The sequence below is a fragment of the Coregonus clupeaformis genome, chromosome 18, assembly GCF_020615455.1.
Source record: "Coregonus clupeaformis isolate EN_2021a chromosome 18, ASM2061545v1, whole genome shotgun sequence".
NCBI classification, from domain to species: Eukaryota; Metazoa; Chordata; class Actinopteri; order Salmoniformes; family Salmonidae; genus Coregonus; species Coregonus clupeaformis.
Genome location: NC_059209.1, coordinates 12,993,502 through 13,012,006, shown reverse-complemented (window position 1 = coordinate 13,012,006; position 18,505 = coordinate 12,993,502). Strand labels below are relative to the sequence as shown.

General features: G+C 42.7%; 1 protein-coding gene across 2 annotated transcripts in view; it reads left to right on the top strand.

The window, feature by feature from the left end:
- LOC121587474 (zinc finger MIZ domain-containing protein 2-like) overlaps positions 1 to 18,505 on the top strand; it is an 89,668-nt gene that overhangs the window by 36,621 nt on the left and 34,542 nt on the right. For both annotated transcript variants that reach the window (XM_041904434.2, XM_041904435.2), the window contains exons 9-15: positions 1,467 to 1,641; positions 1,818 to 1,959; positions 4,512 to 4,722; positions 4,920 to 5,025; positions 15,093 to 15,250; positions 15,611 to 15,678; positions 15,818 to 15,886. In XM_041904434.2, the coding sequence (XP_041760368.1) occupies positions 1,467 to 1,641; positions 1,818 to 1,959; positions 4,512 to 4,722; positions 4,920 to 5,025; positions 15,093 to 15,250; positions 15,611 to 15,678; positions 15,818 to 15,886 (929 nt within the window). The remainder of the gene's footprint in view (positions 1 to 1,466; positions 1,642 to 1,817; positions 1,960 to 4,511; positions 4,723 to 4,919; positions 5,026 to 15,092; positions 15,251 to 15,610; positions 15,679 to 15,817; positions 15,887 to 18,505) is intronic.

Genomic DNA, 18,505 nt, shown 5'->3' with positions numbered 1-18,505 from the left:
ATCCTATTAGCCAATGTTCAATCATTTGCCAGCTTGTCCTACCAACGGGACATAAAAAACTGTAATATCTTATGTTTCACCGAGTCGTGGCTGAACGACGACATGGACAACATACAGCTGGCGGGATATACGCTACATTTGCTGGATAGAACAGCTGACTCCGGTAAGACAAGGGGTGGCGGTCTGTGCATATTTGTAAACAACAGCTGCTGCATAAAATCTAATACTAAGGAAGTCTCGAGGTTTTGCACGCCTGAGGTAGAGTATCTCATGATAAGCTGTAGACCACACAATTTATCATCTATATTTTTCGTAGCTGTCTATTTACCACCACAAACCGATGCTGGCACTAAGATTGCACTCAATGAGCTGTAAGGCCATAAGCAAACAGGAAAATGCTCATCCAGAGGCAGCGCTCCTAGTGGCCGGGGACTTTAATGCAGGGAAACTTAAATCAGTTCTACCTCATTTCTACCAGCATGTTAAATGTGCAACCAGAGGATAAAAAACTCTATCCTCCTGATTCCTGCTTATAAGCAAAAACTAAAGCAGGAAGCACCAGTGACTTGGTTAATAAGGAAGTGGTCAGATGACGCAGATGCTAAGCTACAGGACTGTTTTGCTAGCACAGACTGGAATATGTTCCGGCATTCTTCCGATAGCATTGAGGAGTACACCACATCAGTCACTGGCTTCATCAATAAGTGCATCGATGACGTCGGCCCCACAGTGACCGTACGTACATACCCCAACCAGAAGCCATGGATTACAGGCAACATCCACACTGAGCTAAAGGGTAGAGCTGCTGCTTTCAAGGAGCAGGACTCTAACCCGAACGCGTATAAGAAATCCCGCTATGCCCTCTGACGAACCATCAAACAGGCAAAGAGTCAATACAGGATTAAGATTGAATCGTACTACCCCGGCTCCGATGCTGGTCGGATGTGGCAGGGCTTGAAAACTATTACAGACTCCAAAGGGAAGCACAGCCGCGAGCTGCCCAGTGACGCAAGCCTACCAGACGAGCTAAATCACTTCTATGCTCGCGTCGAGGCAAGCAACACTGAAGCATGCATGAGAGCATCAGCTGTTCCGGATGACTATGTGATCACGCTCTCCGTAGCCGATATGAGTAAGACTTTTAAGCAGGTCAACATTCACAAGGCCGCAGGGCCAGACGAATTACCAGGACGTGTACTCCGAGCATGCGCTGACCAACTTGCAAGTGTCTTCACTGACATGTCCCTGACTGAGTCTGTAACATATTTTTTACTTAACATTTTATTTTGTATTTTCTTAAAACTGCATTGTTGGTTAAGGGCTTGTAAGTAAGCATTTCACTGTAAGGTCTACACCTGTTGTATTCGGCGCATGTGGCAAATTTGATTTGATTTGACTAGACTCATCTTTGGGTGTAGAGATGTTGACCTATTCCTAACCCTGCTCTCCTTGTCTTTGTGTGCCAGCTTGGCAGGCCAATGCCTGGTTATCCAAGCTCTCCCCTTCCTGGAAACCCAACCCCTCCCATAACCCCGGGGAGTGCAGTGCCCCCCTACATATCCCCTGGCCATGACGTCAAGCCCTCCTTCCTGCCTGACATCAAACCAAACATGAACTCCCTACCGCCACCACCCCCCACAGGTAAACCCAAACATGACTCATGCACACACACATATTTTGCTTTGGAAATTCCCTGTCTCTCAGTGTAGTCTTTGGTTTCACAGTTTTATCTCCAGAAAACAGAGACCAGTGTTGTGTGTTTGGACGGTCTAACAATGAGACATGATGACTGATTGATTGCGCCTGGCACTCCACAGGTAACCCTAGCAATGACCTGCGGCTGACCTTCCCTGTACGAGACGGCGTGGTGCTGGAGCCTTTCCGCCTGGAGCACAACTTGGCCGTTAGCAACCACGTCTTCCAGCTGCGCGACTCTGTTTACAAGACCCTCATGATGAGGTCCAAGCTCCTCTGCCCTGCATTTAATATACTGTAATGTACTATGCTATGCTGTACTAAACTACTATAGAGATTATTTGGCTCGTGTGTGTGTGAGGGTTTCCGTTAGCCGGTAATAGCCAGCTTTTGTCAGAGGAAAATATTTAATTAGCGCCGGCCAATTGTCCAGGAGAAGAAGAAAAAATCCCATTGCGAAATAATGCTTTTGAGCCTATTCATTGATGGAAATACCATTTGATTTAAATAACCTATATTTGACTGGTCATTCTTATCAGTCTATAGGTTAATTTGCATATTTTAGTGGAATTCGATTGGTGCGCGTGTACAGTATATTCGTTATGCATCTTATTTATCACACGCGTACACCATACAGATACAGAACCTTTACGTGGAAAATCTGTCAGACGGCACGAGAGCTGCTGCTACAGCATCTCAAACAGCAGATGCATAGACAACGGAAGGCAGGCTTCAGCTCACTTTGTAATGAGCTGGAGGCAGTATGCATTTTGAAAACATATACTTAATTGTTTGAAACCTAAACGTTTTACTACATATTATGAGGCATGTCTTACCTTGCTTCAAAGTATCCTAGCCAAAATCAGACCATATCCATGGAGGCAATGGCCAAAAGGATGTGACTTCTGCTGATGTAAAAAGGGCTTTATAAATACATTTGATTGATTGATTGATTGATTGATGGATGTGGACACCCCTTCAAATTAGTGTATTCAGCTATTTCAGCCACATCCATTGCTGACAGGTGTATAAAATCAAGCGCACAGCCATGCAATCTCCACAGACAAACATTGGCAGTAGAATGGCCCGTACTGAAGAGCCAAGTGACTTTTTAATGTGGCACCTTCATAGGATGCCACCTTTCCAACAAGTCAGTTTGTCAAATTTCTGCCATGCTACAGCTGCCCCGGTCAACTGTAAGTGATGTTACTGTGAAGTGGAAACATCTAGGAGCAACAACGGCTCAGCAGCGAAGTGGTAGGCTACACAGAACAGGACCGCCGAGTGCTGAAGCGCGTAGCGTGTACAAATTGTCTGTCCTTGGTTGCAACACTCACTACCGAGTTCCAAACTGCCTCTGGAAGCAACGTCAGCACAATAACTGTTCGTTGGGAGCTTCATGAAATGGGTTTCCATGGCCGAGCAGCCGCACTCAAGCCTAAGATCACCATGCGCAATGCCAAACATCGGCTGGAGTGGTGTAAAGTTCGCCGCCATTGGACTCTGGAGCAGTGGAAACGTGTTTTCTGGAGTGATGAATCACGCTTCACCATCTGGCAGTCCGACGGACGAATATGGGTTTTGGCGGATGCCAGGAGAACGCTACCTGCCCAAATGCATAGTGCCAACTGTAGAGTTAGGGGGAGGAGGATAATGGTTCGGGCTAGGCCCCTTAGTTCCAGTGAAGGGAAATCTTAACACTACAGCATACAATGACATTCGAGATGATTCTGTGCTTCCAACTTTGTGGCAACAGCTTGGGGAAAGCCCTTTCCTGTTTCAGCATGACAATGCCCCTGTGCACAAAGCGAGGTCCATACAGAAATGGTTTGTCGAGATTGGTGTGGAAGAACTTGACTGGCCTGCACCGAGCCCTGACCTCAACCCCATCGAACACCTTTGGGATGAATTGGAACGCCGACTGCGAGCCAGGCCTAATCGCCCAACATCAGTACCCAACCTCACTAATGCTCTTGTGGCTGAATGGAAGCGAGTCCCCGCAGCAATGTTCCAATATCTAATGGAAAGCCTTCCCAGAAGATTGGAGGCTGTTATAGCAGCAAAGAAGGGACCAACTCCATATTATTGCCCAATGATTTTGGAATGAGATGTTCAGTCCACACACTTTTGGCCATGCAGTGTATTTAATATCAACTTTCTTTCATTGTTCAGTAGCCAAAGGCACAATCCTAGTCATAAGCTAACCAATGCTAGGTGTTGCATATTAGGTCTTTCCTCTATCTAAATTTCTAATGGATATTTTATCTCTGGCACATGAAAACTGTGTTTTCCCACTAAGTGCATTATGGAAAAAACATTTGCACGTAGCCTGCTGCCTTGTGCACATTGCTGCGCTTATAACGTGAATAAATAATAGTTTATCAACATTTTATGCTAAACGTCCTGATCTGTTGCGTCAGCCTCATTGCTTTTTAACAGTTTTTTTTTATGTAGCCTAGTGGTTGTATGAATTCGGGATCTATTGTCCCACAACTGTCCCAGAGTCTGTTTGGAATAGGCAATTTCTTTCTTGATAAGTTGATCAATAGATTAGGTAAACTTTTGTAATATGGGGGATAATAGATTGACATAGGCTAGTGATTTTGCTGTTTGTTACTCGTCTAGTTGGCTGAGGAAAAGTAAATGTGGACAGTTAACATCTTCAAAGTGCGGATCAGAATTTGGTAAGAAGGACCGCACATTGTTGCATCCTCGACTTTCATGTTCTGTTTATATGAATTACCGTGATTTCTGTCATTCTGTCTGGTGCCACATTTTCCTAACGGAAACCCTGATGTGTGTGTAACTATACGCAGGCCTGACCTGGAGCTCCAGTTTAAGTGTTACCACCACGAGGACCTTCAGATGAACACCAACTGGCCAGTGTCAGTGCAAGTGAGCGTCAACGCCACGCCCCTCACCATCCAGCGCGGCGACAATAAGACTTCCCACAAGCCCCTGTACCTGAAGCAAGTGTGCCAGCCTGGGAGGAACACCATACAGATCACTGTCACCGCCTGCTGCTGTGTGAGTGTCCTGCAACCACGCTCGCGCACACACACACCTCCGTTGAATGGAGTCTCACCATTGTAACCGTCACATCAAACCTGTAGCCCTCTATATACAGACAAGTGTTCACTATTGCAATGGTAATTTCTAATCCTAAACATCTTTCCATCTCTTTTTCTCCTTCTCTCTACCTCCCTCCCCCTCTCTACCTGCAGTCTCACCTGTTTGTGCTCCAGCTGGTCCACCAGCCGTCAGTGCACTCAGTGCTGCAGGGTTTGATGAAGAAGAGGCTGTTGCCAGCGGAACACTGTGTTACTAAGAGTGAGTAGTGGAGCATTTATGTATTGAACCTTTATTTTACCAGACCCATTGAGCTATATCATCTCTTTTTGCCGTTGGAACTAGGACTACCACTCAGGGATGCAAACTCGTCACTTCAGAGCGTGATGTCATATCAGAAGGAGTGCTTTATCCAATGTCACGTGTGACTGCAGTGATCAGCCAGCTGCATGCCCTAACCAGCCAATAGCCTACTCAGCTGCTTCTCTACGTAATGGCGAGCTGTGGTGTGCAGAGAGTGATTGGGCTTCTGTTACATTTGTTTAATTATTGGAGCAGCTCGCAGCGCGAGCGTAGTGGATAGATTGTATATTTTAATTTAGCCTGTAAGAACATACCACAGGCCAGTCTGACTAGGCTTCGCTGTCACGCAGCCTGTGAGTGCCACTGCCTGCCATAGGAATAATTGAGCATAGTGACTGTCATGCTTGCGCTTTTACATCGTTGGAAACTGCGTGTCTTATTCTTTAGCACTCATCTCCTCTTACACCATTTAAGCTAGAAATGCTGTTCAAACTTTAAAACGTGTAGACTGATCTGGACCAAGTTGCTTGCATTCAACCTTTTTATATCTTGTATACTTTTTAAACGAATCAACTTTTTGTCCTTTTTGCCTGTCTTCATTTACTTTCATGGGACTTTGTTTCAACATTCTAAATCTCCCTATTGTGAAGTCACTTCCAGCATTCCATTCACTGTAAATGCAACAATGCAACTTTTGACACAAATCAGCTACTTTTACCACTTTGACAAAAACCTTGACAAAAGTTAGAGTATATGAAATCTTCCTCTACTTCTCTGCTATTCAAATTTGTTCGCCGAACGATAGTATATGTAATGGATCTAACGATACAGCTCTTTTAGTAACTGCATTAACACATTTCTTCCTACTTTTTCCAAACCACTGCCATTTTGACCACTACCCCAACAAGTCAGACAAAAACTTAGAGCGTATGAAATCTTCCTCTACTTCATTGGTTTTCAAATATGAATAGCTTCTACCAATCAATAGATAGAGCTGTTTTAGTAACCCATCAAATGCTCTCTTCATAGATGCAGTAAGTCATGTCATGTCAGCTAGCAGATACATTATTTACCAACAACCGCTGCAAATTCCAATAAAACTTAATCACGTTCAACTAATGACCACAACCACACAACTGGTGATCACTACTGACCACAACTACCAACCACAGCTACTGAATACAACCACACAACTACTGACCACAACTACTAAACCACCACTACTGATCACAACCACACAACTACTGACCATAACTACTGAACCAAACAACTACATACCACAACTACTGACCACAACTGCTGACCACAACTACTGCTCTGGTCTGCACTAGCTCTGGTCCTGGGTGTAAATAGCTATCTCTGTCTCGCACTAACTATGGTCTAGCTCTGGTCTGTGCTATAAATTATAACTACTTAAAAATGCATACATTAGCATAATTCCTACCAACAATTAATCAATCAATCAAATGTATTTATAAAGCCATTTTAACATCAGCAGATGTAACAAAGTGCTATACAGAAACCCAGCCTAAAACCCCAAACAGCAAGCAATGCAGATGTAGAAGCACGGTGGCTAGGAAAAACTCATAAGAAAAGGCAGAAACCTAGAGAGGAACCAGTCCCCTTCTGGCTGTGCCGGGTGGAGGTTATAACAGTACTTAGCCATTAAGGCCAGAATTTTCTCCAAGATGTCAAACATTCATAGATGACCTGCAGGATAAAATAATAATCACAGTGGTTGTAGAGGTTGCAACAGGTCAGTACATCAGGAGTAAATGTCACTTGGCTTTTCATAGCCGGGCATTTAGAGGTTGAAATAGCCGGTGCGGTAGAGAGAGAGAGTTGAAAACAGCAGGTCTGGGACAAGGTAGCACGTCCGGTTAACCAGGCCGCAGGCAGAAGAGTTGAAACTGGAGCAGCAGCACAACCAGGTGGACTGGGGACAGCAAGGATTCATCAGGCCAGGTAGTCCTGAGGCATGGTCCTAGGGCTCAGGTCGTCCGGGAGGGGAGGGAGAGAGCGAGAGTGAGAGAATTAGAGGGAGCATACTTAAATTCACACAGGACACCGGATAAGACAGGAGAATAACACCAGAAAAAATAGACTGACCCTAGCCCCCCTGCACATGGACTATTGCAGCATAGATACTGGAGGCTGAGAGAGGGGGGGTCGGGACACACTGTGGCCCCGTCCAACTATACCCCCGGACAGGGCCAACCAGGCAGGATATAACCCCACCCACTTTGCCAAAGCACAGCCCCTAAACCACCAGAGGGATAGCAACAGACCACCAACCTACTACCCTGAGATAAGGCTGAGTATAGCCCACGAAGATCTCCTCCACTGCACGAGCCTGAGGGGGCGATAAAGCGGACAAGAAGACAACGTCAGTGACTCAACCCAGTCAAGTGACGCACCCCTCCTAGGGATGGCATGGAAAGCACCAGTAAGCCAGTCACTCAGCCCCCGTAATAGGGTCAGAGTCAGAGAATCCCAATGGAGAGATGGGTACCGGCCAGGCAGAGACAGCAAGGGCGGTTTGTCGCTCCAGTGCCTTTCCGTTCACCTTCGCACCCCTAGTTGTGGTCAATAGCTGTGGTTAGTTGGTGTGTGGTTGTATTCAGTAGCTGCGGTCGGTAGTTGTGGTCAGTAGTGATCAGCAGTTGTGTGGTTGTGGTCGTTAGTTGTGTGGTCAGTAGTTTTTTTCTCTCAGTGGTTGTGGTCAGTAGTTGTGGTCAGTAGTTTTGGTAAGTAGGTGTGTGGTTCAGTAGTTGTGTGGTTGTGGTCAGTAGATGTGTGGTTATGGTCATTAATTGTGGTTACTCTTCACCCTCGTCAACATTTTTGCCTAAAATGCCACGTGCTCCTCTGTGTCTGTGAGTATACATAGCAACGGTTCCGTTTGGGCTGCTCAATGATGAGACATGAGAGAGCTACTGCTGATTTTGTACGTTTGCCACTGACAAAGACATGATCAGTCTATAATTTTAATGGTAGGTTTATTTGAACAGTGAGAGACAGAATAACAACAGAAAAATCCAGAAAAACGCATGTCAAAAATGTTATAAATTGATTTGCATTTTAATGAGAGAAATAAGTATTTGACCCCCTCTCAATCAGAAAGATTTCTGGCTCCCAGGTGTCTTTTATACAGGTAACGAGCTGAGATTAGGAGCACACTCTTAAAGGGAGTGCTCCTAATCTCAGTTTGTTACCTGTATAAAAGACACCTGTCCACAGAAGCAATCAATCAATCAGATTCCAAACTCTCCACCATGGCCAAGACCAAAGAGCTCTCCAAGGATGTCAGGGACAAGATTGTAGACCTACACAAGGCTGGAATGGGCTACAAGACCATTACCAAGCAGCTTGGTGAGAAGGTGACAACAGTTGGTGCGATTATTCGCAAATGGAAGAAACACAAAATAACTGTCAATCTCCCTCGGCCTGGGGTTCCATGCAAGATCTCACCTCGTGGAGTTGCAATGATCATGAGAACGGTGAGGAATCAGCCCAGAACTACACGGGAGGATCTTGTCAATGGCAGCTGGGACCATAGTCACCAAGAAAACAATTGGTAACACACTACGCCGTGAAGGACTGAAATCCTGCAGCGCCCGCAAGGTCCCCCTGCTCAAGAAAGCACATATACAGGGCCATCTGAAGTTTGCCAATGAACATCTGAATGATTCAGAGGAGAACTGGGTGAAAGTGTTGTGGTCAGATGAGACCAAAATCGAGCTCTTTGGCATCAACTCAACTCGCTGTGTTTGGAGGAGGAGGAATGCTGTCATGACCCCAAGAACAGCATCCCCACCGTCAAACATGGAGGTGGAAACATTATGCTTTTGGGGGTTTTCTCTGCTAAGGGAACAGGACAACTTCACCGCATCAAAGGGACGATGGACGGGGCCATGTACCGTCAAATCTTGGGTGAGAACCTCCTTCCCTCAGCCAGGGCATTGAAAATGGGTCGTGGTTGGGTATTCCAGCATGACAATGACCCAAAACACACGGCCAAGGCAACAAAGGAGTGGCTCAAGAAGAAGCACATTAAGGTCCTGGAGTGGCCTAGCCAGTCTCCAGACCTTAATCCCATAGAACATCTGTGGAGGGAGCTGAAGGTTCGAGTTGCCAAACGTCAGCCTCGAAACCTTAATGACTTGGAGAAGATCTGCAAAGAGGAGTGGGACAAAATCCCTCCTGAGATGTGTGCAAACCTGGTGGCCAACTACAAGAAACGTCTGACCTCTGTGATTGCCAACAAGGGTTTTGCCACCAAGTACTAAGTCATGTTTTGCAGAGGGGTCAAATACTTATTTCCCTCGTTAAAATGCAAATCAATTTATAACATATTTGACATGCGTTTTTCTGGATTTTGTTGTTGTTATTCTGTCTCTCACTGTACAAATAAACCTACAATTAAAATTATAGTCTGATCATGTCTTTGTCAGTGGGAAAACATACAAAATCAGCAGGGGATCAAATACTTTTTCCCTCACTGTAGCTACTTTTTGACACTCTAAACTCAGACAAACAGCTGTAACTTTTTATTGGTAGTATATATTTCTGTTTAGATTTAAAACTTTTGTCTAACTTGTTTGGAAAGTGGTCAAAACAGCAGTTGTTTGTAAAGGTTGAGACGGAAACTTGTGTATGCAGTTACTAAAACAGCTGTATCATTAGATCTGTACAATATATTTTGGTTCTGCAAACATATTTGAATAGCAGAGAAGTAGATGAAGATTTCATACGCTCTAACTTTTTGTCTAAGTTGTTGGCCAAGTGGTCAAAGTAGCTGATTTGTGTCAAAAGTGAGACTATTCTGGACCAATTTGCATGTTTTAAAGTTTGAATAAAGTTTCTAGCTGAAACGGTGTAGGAGGAATAGCGTTCCAAATAATAATAATAACTAGATGGTATTTGCACATGTAGTACAATTGATGGGACTTGCTTTAACTCTTTAAAATAATTTTTGTGGTAGAAGTTATACTATTTAAATCAAAGCAGCTTTAAAGTATGTATTGTTTTGAAAAACGTTATAGTAGTGGTAGTGTCTGCAGTAGTAATGGTGGACACTGGTTGTAGTTGAAAAAATAGGGAGATGAAAAGTTCGAAAAGCCTGAACATATGAAAGTAAGTTATATTATGCAAAGTTTATGCAAAGTTATGCTAGTTTATACAGTTCTAGTTGATCTTTTTTTAAATAGAATTTCAAGTTAGGATAGCGGGACATGTGAAAGTTGGTTTGTTGTCTTTAGCTTGAATGGTTCAAGAATGTATGTTTGATGAGCTATATTATGCTAATTTATACAGTTGATTTAAAAATAATAACTTGAAGTTAGGATTGCCTGAACATGTGAAAGATTGTTTGGTGTATGTAGATTGAACGGTTCAAGAGTTACTGTTGGTGGGTTATTTTACTGTTGGTGGGCTAATTTAAGCACATTCATATAGTTATAGTTGATACAAGTTGTAAATAATCTGAAGTTAGGATAGCCTGAATGTTTTAAAGTTGGTCTTATAGCTTAATTGGCAAAGGAGCAGGACCATTTAAAATAACCACCACTGTATTACTGTGGTTCTAATTCAAACCCATGTTAATTTATGCAAATGTAAAATGGTTATAATTCTAAAAGTATAACAAATCTGAATGCAAGCAATCTAAGTTGGGTCAGTCTGAACGTTTGTTTGGCGTTCATAGCTTAAACAGTGTAAGAACAATGGTGAATGTAAACACTTCTTATTCAAGCCTATGGAGCTTTTTTATTAACAACTAAAATGGTTATAGTTCAAAAAGTATAAATGTTGTCAAAATTTTGAATGCAATCTTTTTTAATTGGGTTATTGTGAACATCTCAACGTTAGTTTGGCGTTGATAGCCTAAATTATGTAGGAGGAGATACATTTACACATTTCCCGCTTGTAAGTCTATGGCACTTTTATTGCCATTGATATTCATAGAGAGCTCATTTAAATATTGTTGTAGTACAAAAATAATAAATTATTTCAACAAAAAAAATCTCAAGCAACCTAACCCAGAACAGTCTACACGTTATAACGTTTGAATAGCGTGTCTATCTTAAATGGTGTAAGAGGAGTAGCGTGCGAAATCATAATAATAAGTAATTTTGTGGTCAGTAGTTGTGTGGTTATGGTCAGTAGTTGTGGTCAGTAGTTTGGTTCAGTGGTTGTGGTCAGAAGTTGTGTGGTTGTGGACAGTAGTTGTGGTCGGTAGTTGTGTGGTTGTGGTCAGTAATTGTGGTCAGTAGTTGTGATCGGTAGTTGCGTGGTTGTGGTCTATAGTTGTGTGGTTCAGTAGTTGTGTGGTCAATATTTGTGTGGTTGTGGTCAGTAGTAGTGTGGTCAGTAATTGTGTGGTTGTGGTCAGTAATTGTGTGGTTGTGGTCAGTAATTGTGTGGTTGTGGTCAGTAATTGTGGTTATGTTCAGTAGTTTTGTGGTTATGGTCAGTAATTGTGTGGTCAGCAGTTGTGTGGCTGTGGTCAGTAATTGTGTAGTTGTGTGGTTCAGTTGTTGTCTGGTCAGTAGCTGTGCTCAGTAGTTGTTTAGTTGTGGTCAGTAGTTTTGGTAAGTAGGTGTGTGGTTTAGTAGTTGTGTGGTTGTGGTCAGTAGGTTAGGTCAATAGGTTAGGTCAGTAGGTGTGTGGTCAGTAGCTGTGTGGTTGTGATCAGTAGTAATGTTAAGTAGTTGTGGTCAGTAGTGGTCAGTAGTTTTGTGGTCGGTAGCTGTGGTTCAGTAGTTGTGTGGTCAGTAGTTGTTTGGTTGTGGTCACAAGTTCTGTGGTTGTGGTCAGTAGTTGTGGCCAGGTAGTTGTGGTCAGTAGTTATATTGATTAGATGTGTGGTCAGTAGTTGTGTGGTCAGATGTTGTGTGGTTGTGGTCAGTAGTTGTGTGGTTGTGGTCACTAGATGTGGTCAGCAGTTGTGTGGTTGTGGTCAGTAGTTGTGTGGTCAGATGATGTGTGGTTGTGGTCAGTAGTTGTGTGGTTGTGGTCAGTAATTGTGGTCAGTAGTTGTGTGGTTGTGGTCTGTAGTTGTGTGGTTCAGTTCTTGTGTGATCAATATTTGTGTGGTTGTGGTCAGTAATTGTGGTCACTCTTCACCCTCGTCATAATTTTTGCCCCCCGAGTCTGTGTGTGTCCATATCTGTTTGGGCTGCTAAATAATGACACAGAGAGCTGTTCGTAGACGTTAGCTAGCCACTTGTTGTCACTCTAAAGTCCGACAAACAGCTGTAACTTTTTATTGGTAGAAGCTATTCCTAATCTGCTCTATCCAATCAGAGGGTTACAGCCCGCCCTCCTCTTTAGAGACAGAGAAACTAGCCAGTTGAGTTATTTAGAGCACGGAGCATAATCCTGAGAAGGAGGATGAAGCTAGTGAGTATTAGAAATCTTCTCTTTATCATTCTAGGTCGCCAGACTGGGGAAGCATTCAAAATCTTAGCGCTAGCTGTTCAATCTGAAACAGATTCACAAATCATGGGAATTTGTGGAGCTATGAAGACATTCTCTCCCGCGAGTCACAGCTCCCTTATGGCTAAAGCAAGTGTGAAAAACATGGTAACATACAGTACATTTGTGCTTTAGTAGTAACTAAATACTGCACTCTGACCCACAAAACGTATTTGTTAGATTCATGATAGTGTTGTTAGACAAAACATTATGTAGTTTTATTGGAATTTGCAGCTGTTGTTGGTAAATAATTAATCTGCCAGCTTCTGACATGACTTAATGCTGCTAGAAAGAGAGCAGTTGATGGGTTACTAAAACCGCTCTATCTACTGGTTGGTAGACGCTATTCCTAATCCGTTTTCGGATTTGAAAAGCGGAGAAGTAGGGGAAAAGGTTAGGAAAATGTGGTACTGCAGTTAGTAAAACAGCTGTATTGTTAGATCCATAGTGGACATTTTGGATCAGCAAACAGATTTCAATAGCAGAGAAGTAGAAGAAGATTTCATACGCTCTAACTTTTTGTCGAACTTGTTGGAGCAGTGGACAAAACGGCAGTTGTTTGCAAAAAAGTTACAGAAAATGTTGTTGATGCGGTTACTAAACAGCTGTAACTTTTGATCAGAATACAATGTTTTGTTCAAACGCCTGATTTGAGTAGCAGAAAGGTAGAAGATGTAAACGCTCTGGCTTTTTGTGTTTAAGTTGTTGCAAAGTGGGCAAAGTAGCTGATTTGTGTCAAAAGTTGCATGATTGCATTTACAGTGAATGGAAATTGGAAGTAATGTCACAATGGGGCCTTTTAGAATCTTGAGGAAATCCCATGTAAGTGGATGGAGGAAAAAAATTAGGACAAAAAAATTTATAACATCAAAAGTATAAAATATATAAAAAAGTTGTATACAAGCAGAAGAAGAGTCAAAGATTTAGAATGGGACGTTTGCTTTTCAAGTCCCATTAATAATAATAACTACACTGAACAAAAATATAAACGCAACATGTAAAGTGTTGGTCCCATTCTTCATGAGCTGAAATAAAAGATCCAAGAAATGTTCTATACGCACAAAAAGCTTTTTTCGCTCACATTTTGGCCACAAATTTGTGTAAATCCCTGTTAGTGAGCAGCCAAGATAATCCATCCACCTGACAGGTGTGGCATATCAAGAAGCTAATCAGCATGATCATTACACAGGTGCACCTTGTGCTGGGACAATAAAAGGCCACTCTAAAATGTGCAGTTTGTCACACAACACAATGCCACAGATGTCTCAAGTTTTGAGGGAGCATGCAAGCTTCCCCTTTTTTCCTCCAAACATAACGATGGTCATTATGGCCAAATAGTTCTATTTTTGTTTCATCAGACCAGACGACATTTCTCCAAAAAGTACGATATTTGTCCCCATGTGCAGTTGCAAACCGTAGTCTGGCTTTTGTATGGCGGTTTTGGAGCAGTGGCTTCTTCCTTGCTGAGCGGCCTTTCAGGTTATGTTGATATAGGACTTGTTTTACTGTGGATATAGATACTTTTGTACCTGTTTCCTCCAGCATCTTTACAAGGTCCTTTGCAGTTGTTCTGGGATTGACATTTCGCACCAAAGTACGTTCATCTCTAGTACGTTCATCTCGCAGGCTGTTTTAAACTACTCGCGGGCCGCAAATGTTTGGTTTGATAACAAACAATCTTGTTTAGTCATGTTTGTTACCTAGCTAGCTAACAACCTGGTAACTTAGCTATGCACAAATTTGGATGGCATAGGAAAAACGGAAAAGGAATAGATAGCCTACTCAAGAGATGCTTCAAGGGTAGGATGCATATTCCTAATCAATGTAATTCTAAGCTATATCTGAATCAGATATCTATTTTTTTCTTCTGGTGTTCCTTAAATTCAGTTTGGTGCCTAACTTTTGGGAGCAGTGTGTGTGAGTGAGTGTGAGAGAAAGAGAGAGTGGTGTGTGTGTGTGTGTCTCTGACAGCTGGTACCACCGTTTACCAGCTGTCACTTCTTGCAACTGGGGGGCATTAATACGTAAGGTCAGGTCATAGGTTAGGTTTAAATGATAAAGTCAATCTCAATGTGACTTTGATTTAAAAGGAATAGCACTGAGTCTGGTACAAAAAATATGGTGGAAGGAAACTCTCTCTCGCCCATGTTTACATCAATCCAAAACTTGTTAACTTTAGTATTACATGTAAGAAGAATCAAGTTAGCTTCCTAGAAGATTTCTTCCCCTGTTAGCTAGTGATAGTGATACACAAACTAGGCCTGTTTGAAACATCGCCATCTCCTGGCAGCATTTACCTGCCAGATTCAGTAGCTTGAAACCCCCCCTAAGTTTAGAAAGAAAACTAAAACTGAAAATAGTTCATGATGGTTTTTATTTTAGTTCGTTTTGGAGTCAAAGTATAGCTTTTGTTTTTCAAACGGGTTTGTTAATTATTTTATTTCAGTTTGCTAAATCGTTTTTTCGTGATTAGTTTTAGTTTACTATAATAATCATGCCGCATAGCCTCTGGGTCTCTAAATTCACTGTCTCTCCCTTCCCCATTGCAGTCAAGAGGACCTTCAGCAGTGGCACCATCCCAGGGACGCCGGGGCTGAACGGGGAAGATGGGGTGGAGCAGACGGCCATCAGGGTGTCCCTCAAGTGCCCCATCACCTTCCGCCGCATTCAGCTGCCAGCGCGGGGCCACTACTGCAGGCACATACAGGTCAGTACTCGCAGGACACAGCTCGGCTCCACTAACACTGCCCCCTCCGAATGGAAAAACAACATAGTTGTTGCATCTGAAATGGCACCCTATTCCCTATATAGTGCACTACTTTTGACCAGGGTGTAATTTCAGAAGCAGCCAGTGTTGATCCCCCCCCCGTTCCCTGGAGGTAGGGAGGTAGGCTATCCAGCGCTTGAGTGCTGAGGAAGTCACATGTCAGAGCTCTACACATGAGGTGTGAGGGGTTGTGAGAGACGGATCAATATTATGTTGCCGTATCAGGATGGTGATGACGATGAAGCTAAAGATTTTCCAGCTAAAGCTACTATCTCTCTCTCTCTCTCGACCTGGTTGTAGTGTTTCGACCTTGAGTCCTACCTGCAGCTGAACTGTGAGAGGGGGACCTGGCGCTGTCCTGTGTGCAAGTAAGTTAGAATACTAGACTACTCCACTATGCCCTGAGATCTGTAATGAGATGGGGAATAAACCTTGCAGGGTTCAGGAAAATGTAAGCTCACTACTACTATGTTGAATCAAATCAAATCTGTCCTTTCCCCCTTGCAGTAAGACAGCTCTACTGGAGGGGCTAGAGGTGGACCAGTACATGTTGGGGATTCTTATCTATATTCAGAAGTAAGAAACAACTCCCCCATGTCATGCTGACTTGTAGCTGATCAATTGTGCTTTATATTCCTTTTCCCATATTACTCTCCCTTTCTCTATTATTCTTTCCCCCCCAATCCTCTCACTTATGGGGGGTCCGAAACTATTGACATCCTTGATAAAGATGAGCAATAATGGCTGTATAAAATAAATAATTCAAATACTGAGCTGTATACAAAATACTTTTTGGGAAATTATATCATTTTACATTTATTGTTTATTATTATTTTTTAAACTAATACAATTGCTCAGAGAAAAATATTTTGTTTAACAAGTAATATGTTATCAAAAAGGTAGGGGTCAAAATTATTCTTAGAAATAAAGTAGTCAAGTTTAGTATTTGGTCCCATATTCCTAGCACGTAATGACTACATCAAGGTTGTGACGCTGCAAACTTGTTGAATGATTTTGCAGTTTGTTTTTATTTTTTTAAAGATGATTTTGTTACCAATTGAAATTAATGGTAAATAATGTAGCGTGTCATTTTGGAGTCACTTTTATTGTAAATAAGAATATAATATGTTTCTAAACACTTCTACATTAATGTGGATGTTACCATGATTCATCAAATGCCCAAGACATGCTAACCTCTCACCATTAACATTAACAGGGGAGGTTAGCATGTCTATGATCTTTGACCCTCTAAAATGTGAGTAATTATATTATTTTATACTAACACAATTGCTCAACAAGTAATATTATTTTTTTATAGAAAAGGTAGGGGTCAAAACTATTGACACCGCTAAAGATTTTTATAAAGTAGTAAAAAGTTAGAGGGTCAAAGATCATACCCCCAAGACATGCTAACCTCCTCTTTTATTGTTCATGGTGACAGGTTAGCATGTCTTGGGGGTATGATCTTTTTGATCGCATATAAATGTTTATTACACTGAACAAAAATATAAACACAACATGAGCAGAAATAAAAGATCCCAGCAATTTTCAATACGCACAAAAAGCGTATTTCTCTAAAATGTTATGCACAAATTTGTTTACATCCCTGTTAGTGAGCATTTCTCCTTTGCCAAGATAATCCATACACCTGACAGGTGTGGCATATCAAGAAGCTGATTAAACAGCATGATCATTACACAGGTGCACCTTGTGCTGGGGACAATAAAAGGCCACTCTAAAATGTGCAGTTTTGTCACACAACACAATGCCACAGATGCTTCCGGTTTTGAGGGAGCGTGCAATTGGCCTGCTGACTGCAGGATTGTCCACCAGAGTTGTTGCCAGAGAATTGAATGTACCGTATTTTCCGCACTATAAGGCGCACCGGATTATAAGGCGCACCTTCAATGACTGGCTTATTTTAGAACTGTTTTCATATATAGGGCGCACCGGATTATAAGGCGCATAGAATAGAAGATAGTGAAACGATTGACTGGGGTTGCGTTATGCATCCACTAGATGGAGCTGTGCTAAAGGGAATGTCAACAAAACAGTCAGATAAAGTTAAACTTTATTAACATTTACATTTTACATTTTAGTCATTTAGCAGACGCTCTTATCCAGAGCGACTTACAGTTAGTGCATACATTATTTTGTATACCCCCCCGTGGGAATTGAACCCACAGCCCTGGTGTTGCAAACACCATGCTCTACCAACTGAGCTACATCCCTGCCGGCCATTCCCTCCCCTACCCTGGACGACGCTGGGCCAATTGTGCGCCGCCCCATGGGTCTCCCGGTCGCGGCCAGCTACGACAGAGCCTGGATTAAGCGTTCTGACAACTCCGTTCACTCCCATGGTAACGTTGTTCAAACGTTAATGTGCATATTAACAATATCTCCCAGCCTTGCTCACTCTTCTCCCAAACGTGGAGGGGAACTTTTCCCTGATTCAGTAAACACATAGTAAAAGAAACAGTCTGATACCACTAAATCAAACGTTAGTGCATAACTCAACATTGTTCAGTTACGTATAACACGTAAAGCTCACTTTTTCAGTTCATTCCCCGTCCACGAATCCCTCGAATTCTTCTTCTTCAGTGTCCGAATTGAACAGTTGGGCGACTACGGCATCCAACCTGCCCGGCTCCCTCTCGTCATTATCCGAGTCAGTGTCGCTGCTGTTGCCTGGCAGTTTAGAGATTATTCCTGCCTTCGTGAAAGCTTGGACCACAGTTGAGACTGATATATCAGCCCATTGATTCATTAATGTTGAATTCTCTCGCTGCTGCTCTATTCCCATATTCTACTGCGTGACCGACAGCCTTGAGCTTGAACTCTGCGTCGTAAGCGTGTGTCTTGAAAGCTGCCATTTTGGGGTCTTTATACACAGACAAGTGGTGTGGGACTGTGAGTAAGCACAGTACCAGTGTTTACTGACAACGGTAGCCGTAATGCTGCAAGCGGTGCGGCTTTGTAGTGTACCAGTCGTACTGAAACATTTCATTATTATTAAATTGTTTTTATTGGTTTTTCATACTGAAACATTTTGACAGAGCGCCTTGAGCGGCGTGTACAACCAGCATGGATCAACCAATTAACCAATTGATCCATATATAAGGCGCTCCGGATTATAAGGCGCACTGTCGTTTTTGGAGAAAATTAAAGGCTTTTAAGTGCGCCTTATAGTGCGGA